Genomic DNA, 9,645 nt, shown 5'->3' with positions numbered 1-9,645 from the left:
CATACAGATCACACAAGCCAAACTGACTCAGGATTTACCATCTAATAAAAATAATAAGACGACATTGCTCCTTCTTGAAATCTAAAAATAACCAGCATGGGGAGCGTGCAGGAAAGGTTAAAGTATAAAAGGGTACCATTCCTTTGAGACCAAATTGCAAGTTGTGCGATTAGGAGCTGCGTGCGTGTCTCGCGAACTCAAATCTCGACCTTTTTCAAATGAGTAAGACGAGAGTGGACAAAACACAAACACACATTTGATCTCACAAAAGTGAGGACGGACGGCCCTTACGTTGATCACGATGAGACGGTGTGATTGAGAACCAAATCGAACACTCCTGCTGACCATTCACACCCGAGACTTTGTGAAACCAACGAAGCGCATCACACCAGGCACGCATAACGGCTAATACTGCCCCATTGGAACATTTTCATTCAGGGGCGTACACACGTTTGTTACCAGCGGTTTAAACATTCATTGCTCAACTTATTTTGAGTGATACTTTGTACAAGCTGTGCACTGATCACCTTCATTGTCAATTGCTGTTCTGTGAAAATAAAATACTGACAATAGTGTGAGCGGCACACCGACTATTGTTTGACCCTTAAAATACCAAATCTAACGTGCAGGGCTGTCGGCACAAAGCTTTTTGGAAACTTTACTTATCTTGGCCATTTCAACATGAATGTGAACGGACAAAAATGCATCATGACTTGCCGTCACATGTGTGCAGTCAGTCTGGATAAAAGTCAAATGCCAAGCATAATAAACATTGTGGCATCTGCTCACAGTAATGCCCCCCCCCCCCCAAAAAAAAAAAATCTTCCATTTCCACCTGCGCCGGGTCAATCACCCTGGCGCTGAAGGCCTTCCGCGGGGAAAAGGGCCTTCCAAGTCCTCTTTGATTTATTCAGTATTTGGCTAACCTTACACTGAACCTGCCCCGGGAGATTTCAAAACCATTTTAGTTCTCCTCTTCCAGCATACGCGAGCGACGTGCCTCCCCGACCTATTTCCATCCCGAGGAGCAGCTCCGTCCCGCTCCGCTTTCGCAACAGCTCGGCCTGACAATGAGAAACAGGCGCCATGGAGGAGGCCGGCCAAGCTCCACCTTCCTGAGGAAGGTGCACGCGGACTGCCTTGCGATTGTTAATTACTCTCTTCTGGGTGCAAGAGGACAGGCTTAGATTACACGCACACACACAGAAACACACACACATATTGCAAGCTGGGCAAACTAGAGACCGTGGTCCACATATGGCCCTCTCCGTTCCATTATCCAACCCGCCAAGTACAGTCGAACCTCGTTACGACGTACCTCGAGGGACATCACGAATCTGTCCGTCTCAAGACATGAGAGATCCGTTTTCTCCAAATGAAGTAAGATGGACACCAAAGCCATTGTTTTTAGTGAACGGCGTGCGTATGAGTACTTCAGACAGTCCCATAAATACGATCAGATCACATTGCATTGATGCATCCACAAGGACGACGCCATCGACAAATTGGACACGTTAGGGTCATAGCCCCTGATGAATATGTATTAAATCAGCTGGAGACGATCATGATATGAACGTCAGAGTATGTTGAAAAGCATTGCGCTTATGCTGACTCACAGGTAGCGCTCCATCTGTTTAATGTGCAAGATCGACTTTTCACCCCCACATAAAAGAGCATTAATGGCCTTTTTATGTGGTGCATGAGATGAAGTTGAAACGTGGTGGCAGAAGACCACACTGAGTCTGACCCAATACGTCTTCGATCATCCGAGACACGCCCGTTTTTTTTTTTTTTCTTCTTTGACAATATCCTCTGTCACAGTCGCTGAACGCACGCCTGACATAAATCTCCAAAGTGCTATCACGCGGCCACAGCCGTCCAAATTCTTGAACTGCACAGAGATAGAGGTCATGTCTAGAACTGCATTTTATTATCTCGATTTTATGCAAATAAAAACCAAAAGAAGTTTAAAAAAAAAAAAAAAAAGAAATCTGACTAAAACAAGGGGCACGGGTACAGACGTATACACGGCTTCTAAGAAGGCATCGCTGTACAGTATATACAAACACGCGTGCGGAAAAAAAAAAAAAAAACGCTTTCCCTGACCTTCAAACAGGGCCAAGCCTCGGTCCTTCATCACATATATTTCACCCTGTAGATGCAAAAGTCCGTCCGCGATGGCCTCCTCTCCACCTCCGAGTATCATGAGGTCCATAGTTTCCTATTTAAACTCAGAGGTAGCGAGGTCACCTTGAAACTGCATCGAGGCTCATGTCCGTCCTTTGAACGTGTTCATGCAGGTATAACTCCCCGTAAACTTATGGATTTCTTCCAGTGCGACTTGTGGCATGAAGCTGGAAAGTTGAGAAAGGACAGGGTGTGTGTGGGGGGGGGGGTGGTATTAGCAAAATGGAAGAAAGGATGCGAGAAACCACATTGGGGGCTGAGCTCACCTTTTGAGAACGACAAGCGCATGCATGGTCCAAGGCAGGTAGAGAAAAGCCACATCTGCACGGACCGCATCCACAGTCTTTTGGGCAACCACCTCTGGCCTAAGAGGTGGAAACAACTGGGGGAACCTAGCAAAGAAAGGACAATGTAGTGAGGAAAACTCTTACCAGCCGGACATGAAGGCTCGCGACAAAGTCTCGGAAGTGTCTATATTGTGCCCGGGTTATGATCAAACAGCAACCCATCGCAAAATGCTGACAAATGCCAAACGCTGACGGAAAGAGGGTCTGGTAAGAGTCTTTCTAGTCGAGGACTATCCCAAGTGCAGCTGTCAGAATCCTCCCTTAAAATTGTGACTGACACACCACGGTCAGTTTGAGTCACAGGTTTTATATACGATACGCTTAACTCGTAGAAACAGCCCTTGGTCGATACAAAACTACTGTTTTGGAAAACTGTTTTCTTGTCTCGTGCCAAACAGGATTGAAGAGCATCTGCCTTTTCCAAAGGGGTTGGGGAAAAAAAAAAGCAGAGACAGGCTTAGTACAAAGGACGACGTTTTTCCCACCTGACTCTCATGCCCTGGAACATTTCGGTGTTGGTATGGAAGGGAAGAACTGTGGTGCAGCCAACGCCGGGGCAGTCCAGCAGGCCCAGCGTCAAACTCTCCATGAAGGCCAAAGATGACGCCTTGGAGGTGCAGTAGTCTATGGCGCCGGGGATGGGCGACTGGGACAGGATGGAGTTGATGCACACGACGTGACCGCGCTGAAGCTCCAGCATCCGAGGCAGAAAGGCCTTTGTGGTCTGACAGACGAATGGTAAAAAGATGCGACGAAACAAAGAAGCGAATGAAATCTAGCCAAGGACTGGCCATGGGTCAAACCACAGATTATTTTTCAATTTCCACTTAGAGGATCATTGAATTTCCGTCTGCATATTTCAGTCTTTTGATCTCCATTTAGAATCATGATGCCATGACATGCGCAGCCCCCCTCTGAATGTTTCAGGAAATGAAACTTTCAGAAACATTCCACTGAACCCGCACCGCCGAACTTGCCACGCTCGACAAGTTTGAAGGTTCTTCAAGAGCGGTTCTAACATGTCGAGCCTTTATTCTCCTTTCGATGTGCGGATTCCTTATTTGATTATCACTAGCTTTGTGACATTTGCAAAATTACCAACACATGGAACTTAACTTGAAGCACATCTGGCCATGAAAGGCATACAGTAATCCAATGTTTCTTAGTGCATACTGTAACGCAAGATATGCTGTTGCTACTGCTAATAATGCTAGTCGAAGACGAATATTCAGTCTTCTACTGATATAGCTCATACTATGCTTACTAGTCCTACAAATTATATTACTACATTGACTGCTACTGCTCAGACCATTACTGGTCTGAGTCTGCTCTACTTCTGATACTACAGCTCCTACAACGACAACAGTACTTCTACCCCTAATAGCTACTGGCTAGGGTTAGCATTAGCCATAACCCTAACTCTGGGGGTTAGTGTAGCGTTAGGGTTCAGCACAGTATTTTGTTGGCCACCGCTGAGGACTGAATTACATATAACCCTGCTACTGTGATGACAGAAACAGGCGCATACGCGTTTGGCTATCTCGTGGAAGAGTATTTTGTTTTCCTGACTGTCCCTATAAGCCGATGTCAAAGATTGATAAGGATAGAAACATAAAAACCCCAACAGCGTAGATCAGCTTGGTTTTGTTGTGTTGCCCAGTGACCAAACGGTATCTGGTGTGACATTCTTGGATGTTTTGTTTTGCTTTTGCTGCAGTTTTGCTCTTGCTGGTAACACCAGCAAAAAAAACACAACAAACCCACGGTGGTCTATCTGTTTTTTTTTTTTTTTTTCTTTTAATCCTGCTTACCCAAAACTGTCCCATGGTGTTGATGTGCTGCGATTTCAGTAGGGCGTCGTCGTCGCTGTCCATCAGACTTTTGCCGTGGACCACAGCTGCGTTGTTCACCAAAATCGTCACATCTCCCACCTGATAGCAGAAAGCGAACAGAGGGGAAAAAGACAAAAGGTTGGCAAGCGCACTGCGTGTCTGCTTCCATGAGATAATGCATTTTGCTGCACCAGAACTGTCATCAACCTTCGCCGCTCTTATTTTGAGATTTCAGTTGAAGTCAATCTATATGCCAGATGGGAGAGATGAAGCGGCTCGGAGCCAAACACGCGCGCTCGGAGGCCGGGGAGGTGGAACCACAGGGAAACATTTTGCGAGGTTCTGTCAATGTGGAGTACCTTTTCTCGAACGACCTTGGCTTGCTTATAGACCTCCTCCCGATTGGCCACGTCGCAAAGGAAGTAGTGGCACTCTGTTCCCGCCAGAGCGATCTCTGCGGCCGTCTCTTTGAGGCACTTCTCCGTGCGGCCCCACAGGATTACCTGCCATGAAAACGATGGCCAATCAGATTCACAAAGGAAGTGTTATCTGGAAAAGGCACAATGACAACCTTCAGAACTGTGAGGCAGACGTACTAACAACTTAGTGCTCTCTCGCAAGGCACAGACTGCTGAATAGCAGAATTAAGTGAACTAAAAATATGCAGTCATCATGAGTGATTTCTGACAAACGAGACCAAGTCACAAACCCCCCCCAAAAACCCCACAAAAGCCGTTTGCATCCCGCCATTGGTGTGAAAAACAAAGCCGACACATGTAATTCAGTCCTCGGCCACGGCCAACAAAATACCGTGTGCGCCTTGCACAATATTTCTGGCAGTCGGACCACCAGACCAGATAAGCACCACTCTTTTCATTGAGAGAACAGAGAGGCCATTTTCACTTGGACAAATAAGTTTAGAGCCAGATTAAAAGTGTGTGTGCGCGCACGCGTGTGTGGCGGGGGTGGGTGAGTTTGCTGCCTTGTGAATGAACCGTCTCTTCATCCACACCAAGACCAAAGGAAGGGCCGGTCATCTGGGCACGGACCACGGGGTTGGCTAGCGGTGGGGTGGGGTGTTACAAGAGTGTGCGAGGCTGGGGGTGGGAGGCAAGGGTGGGGGTACTAGTGATTGAGCAATTAGATCTGTCAGTCTCCGGGGTCAGGGAAAGGTAATGAAATCAGGGGGTGAGCCCTCCTCATCTCTCCAAACACAAATTCTCAAAGAGATTACACGGCCTTTTGAGCAGAGGAGCCCGCTCATTTCTGTTCAGGAAGTCGGAAAAACCTGTGCGAAGTGCTGAGGGCGCAAGTGTGCGATTTGGCCGCTTGCCCACAGCGACTCGGGCTAATAAAAGTGCGGGAGGTGACTCGGACCGTGCGGGCCCATCGATCAGCAGTTTTAGATTGGGGATGAACATTTGCGTTTTAATTGTTATTTTCTCTCTCTCTCTCTCTCTCTTGAAAGGCAAAAGGGGTGAGACCGGATCAACGGCGCTTATGCGCGCTCCGCTGCATGAGCCACATACATGGATCTGTGACGCTCATGGCTGAGACCCGACATTTCTGTGATGAATAATGCGATCAATGAATCACGGATTTCCTTCAAATGTCCTCAACTGCTGTTTCGGACAGAGCGGAATAGTGCCGCTTTTAAGTGGGGTCGCGCTGCATGTGCCACACCCCAGTGTGTTTACAGGAATTGACAAGAGCGTTTCAATGGCTTGGCAAGTGAAGCGCTGCATCTGCGAATGAAAATGCAATCCGTGCTTTTATTGTCCCAACGGGTGGCCACTTTTTCTTTTGTCTCTGCAGGTTCTTGAGCATTCTCTATTCAAGCGCCGATACTCTGGAACACCTTATCTGTGAAATTAAGCGTGACCACCTCTGTGGAAATATTTTAAACTCGAGTTAAGACATACAGGTCTATCGTCTACACTTTCACATTTGGCTAAACTGCACTATTCCACTAATCTCTTGCCCATCCTCAATTACTGATATCTGGATTTTGGCCTGTTTTGCTGCTGTTTCTCCCAAAAGGAACTCTAAAGCATCCCAGAATAGATTGTGTACTGGTATTTAAGAAATTCAAATGGCATTTAGTATTTAGAGTGTATTGACTTTAAAGAGACCAAAGGATTCTTTACAAGAGATTTTAGGATTGTTCGGGTTGTTTGCTTGAGTGAACAGGTGGTGCGCAAGGTGTTCTTCCAATGAGGCCGTCCTGGAGGCCTTTGCATCTTTGCACGGATGGCCTTTACTGCTGCTGTTTGGCAAAGGGCTCTAGTCGCTGGCTAAGCAAACATTTTTGGCTAAGCAAACAAATTCGACACCACCAGCCATGAGCCTCTGCTAACTTATGAGAGTTGATTGGGTTTCATGTTGTTGTTTTTTTTTTTTTTTTTTTTTTTTTTTTTTTGCTGGGCCATGAGAGATAAGCATAAAGCAGACAGGTCCTAATGAATAAGCGAGAGCTTTTAATGGGATTGGATTCTTGCAAACAATGCCGACAAAGAACCCCCACACCTCCGCCCAAAAAAATCTCATTAAAATGTCAGGCCTCTAACCGTGCTCACCTGTTAAAAAAAAAAAACAACACCACACACACACACACACACACACACACACACACTTTTGATTCACTCGGGTTTATCATCCGTCACCACACACAATAAGCTCCGAGCAAACAAGGATTAGCAAAATTGAAAGGAAACAGTGAGAAAGCAGTTTTAAATTAACTCCCATAACACCCACCTATCAATCAGTCGAGGACATTTGACTTATTGAGTTGGTCTCTTCCGATACCTTGAAATTTAACCCAGCCGAAATCGACGCAGACGATGTGATCCGTGCAACATCTGCCGGTTTTAACGCTATCCAAATCCTTGGACGCCGTGCTGGCAGTTTTCAATGGGGACATACTCAGGCCAATGGAGGCCTTTTTCCCCCCCCCTTTGAAGCAACAACCAAGTGAAATGAGTCCTTTCTTTCCAGCGGGATGTGTAAAAACGACAGAAGAGGTCTGATTGCAGGGCCAGCAGTACAGAGGAATTTCATTGCGCCCAGCGTCAGTACATCGAGTGAATTTTGCTGTTCGCTAACAAGAAGCTGAACAGCAAACTTCACAACAGGTGTTTAAGCCACGACGAATGTCCATTTCTATGCCTCTCTGTGACTCTTCCGATCTGTCGAACGGCTCTGCTGTGAACCTCTGGCGATACTCTTGTGACTAAAATCTCAGGAGCCACTTCTCTCGGAGAACATCAAAGCCTGCCCCCGGTGTCATGATGTCAAAAAGTGAACAGCGCGCTGAAGACGACGGCAGTTGAAATCGTGTTTGATGCGTTTAATCCAAGAATCAACCGATACATTTCCCGCTCCAGCTGGAATTGATATTTCAACTGTTGTCTTCCGGGAAATGTGTTGGTTGACTCACGGATTAAACACATCAAACACGAAGTGCATACAAAAGGTTTAGAGGTCAAATGAAGTTCAACTGTAAAGGTTACAATGCCCTTTTTTTTACTCCTCCTGAAACTTCATCCAGAAGCCGAACGTCCCGAACTTTTCGTGAGTAGCGCGTTAGTGATGTAGTAAATGCCCACTTGTTGCTGGAGAAGCTCTTTTCACGGTCAACCGAAAAAGAGCAGAGCAATTCCAGGCGGCAACTTTCTGTGGCCGATGAGTAACGCTTTTCGCTCTTCGAAACTGAGCTTAACAACCAGTCGCCGAGGCGAACGAAAGCATCGCCACACCAAAGTTGCACAGCTTGAAACAACGGGGAGCATCGTTCGCTGAGCCGCAACTCGACGACAGTCACGTGTTATGCCGCGATGTCCGACCCCCCCCCCCACACCCCCCCCCTTTCAATTTCACACCCGCCACAGTGAAGGGCTACAGAGGAGGGAGAGCCGGCACCCACACAGAGGGGGCAGCGGGAGTTCAGGAGGCAGTCGCCTGCTGCTGTCTAATTACTGCAGAGACAGCAAGGTCAGTTGCGGGGCAATACCCAGCTGGGAGTGGTGTGCTTCCCGCCTCCGGGCCAAAACACACACACACACCCACACACACACACACACACACCACCACACACACACACACACACGAATGACCCGATCCAATGTCACAACACTTTTGCACTTGCCTTGATCAATTGTATGCTCAGGGGGTACACCAGATGCGGTTTTATTTATCATGCCGTGGTGCAGTGACACATCCAAGTCGCAATGTAACCTCAGCTTTTTTTTTTTTTTTAATTGTGCATTTGTTTACAGTCAATGAAGCTGCATACCATACTGTACCGCACACACACACACACACACCACAAAAACCCCCCAGTTCTGCAACAAGGCTCGCTTCACGATGGAGGAGGGAGGGGCCTCCCATGCGTCCGCATAATCCTCAAAGTGTCATGCAAGTGTTGACACAGATGAATGCGTGACGATCATTTGTTGGTTCATGCTTGTCAGCACATGACGGGGATCTTTTGTAGTTCAAGCAAAACCCCCCACGGCCTCCCCATATGCGCCGTGTAAGGGATGTGCTGCGAGATCAGGATGCGTGCGAGTCATGTGGCCACCGGCTCTGAAGCTCGGCGACCAAATTGGCGCACAAACACACGTACAAAAACAGGCACAGCCTTTTTTCGGGGGGTAAATGTCACAGAATTTGACTTGACTGAGCGCAGGGATGAAATAAATCCCTTTTGTGCTGGTGCTCAATGTTGGTATTGGCTGTGTGATGTGTCAATGAGTCAGTGCACGGTCGTTGGTCTGAGTTGGGTCCCTCTGTGTGTCTGAGCTCTTTCGTTTCCAGCCCTCGCATTCGCTCATCGCGGCAGGAAATAATTGCCTGTCCTCTTCAGCTTCTTGAGTTAAGGAGCTGCCTGCGTTCACTCGGGCTTTCCCGTTGCTCGCGCTCCATCTCAATCTCTTTCACCCGTTCTCTCCATGAATCGCCTTCTGCGTGTTCTGACGGGCTTCCGCTGTCTCGCTCTGATGCTTCACATCAAGAAATACAGAGATGCCAAGTTTTCCGATGCCAGTCGCTACGTGTTTCGCGAGATGACGGGCCAAAGTGGACATTTTGCGTGCGGGGTGAACTTTGAGTGAGCGAGCAAGACAGCCAGTGGCTATCACACACGTGCAGTACTGCAGCGTGTGATTGATTGGCACAAGTCGCGAGAATTCTTGTGTTGTTGTGAGTCTTTCCGGTGGTTTGTCTGGGTCGCCAATCTTTCCTCACAAAATGCGAAATGTTCTTGACACAAAAAAAAAAAA

General features: G+C 47.5%; 1 protein-coding gene across 1 annotated transcript in view; it reads right to left on the bottom strand.

The window, feature by feature from the left end:
• Positions 1-1,908: 1,908 nt before the first annotated feature.
• Positions 1,909-9,645, bottom strand: part of dhrs3b (dehydrogenase/reductase (SDR family) member 3b) — a 12,903-nt gene continuing 5,166 nt past the window's right edge. The window contains exons 2-6 of the mRNA XM_019879576.1: positions 4,726-4,869; positions 4,346-4,465; positions 3,020-3,258; positions 2,454-2,579; positions 1,909-2,354 (exon numbers count right to left, since the gene is read on the bottom strand). Coding sequence (XP_019735135.1) covers positions 2,270-2,354; positions 2,454-2,579; positions 3,020-3,258; positions 4,346-4,465; positions 4,726-4,869 — 714 coding nt within the window. The 3' untranslated portion in view covers positions 1,909-2,269. The remainder of the gene's footprint in view (positions 2,355-2,453; positions 2,580-3,019; positions 3,259-4,345; positions 4,466-4,725; positions 4,870-9,645) is intronic.

The sequence above is a fragment of the Hippocampus comes genome, unplaced genomic scaffold, assembly GCF_001891065.2.
Source record: "Hippocampus comes isolate QL1 unplaced genomic scaffold, H_comes_QL1_v1.1 scaffold44, whole genome shotgun sequence".
Lineage (NCBI taxonomy): Eukaryota > Metazoa > Chordata > Actinopteri > Syngnathiformes > Syngnathidae > Hippocampus > Hippocampus comes.
This window is presented reverse-complemented; position numbering and strand designations above follow the sequence as displayed.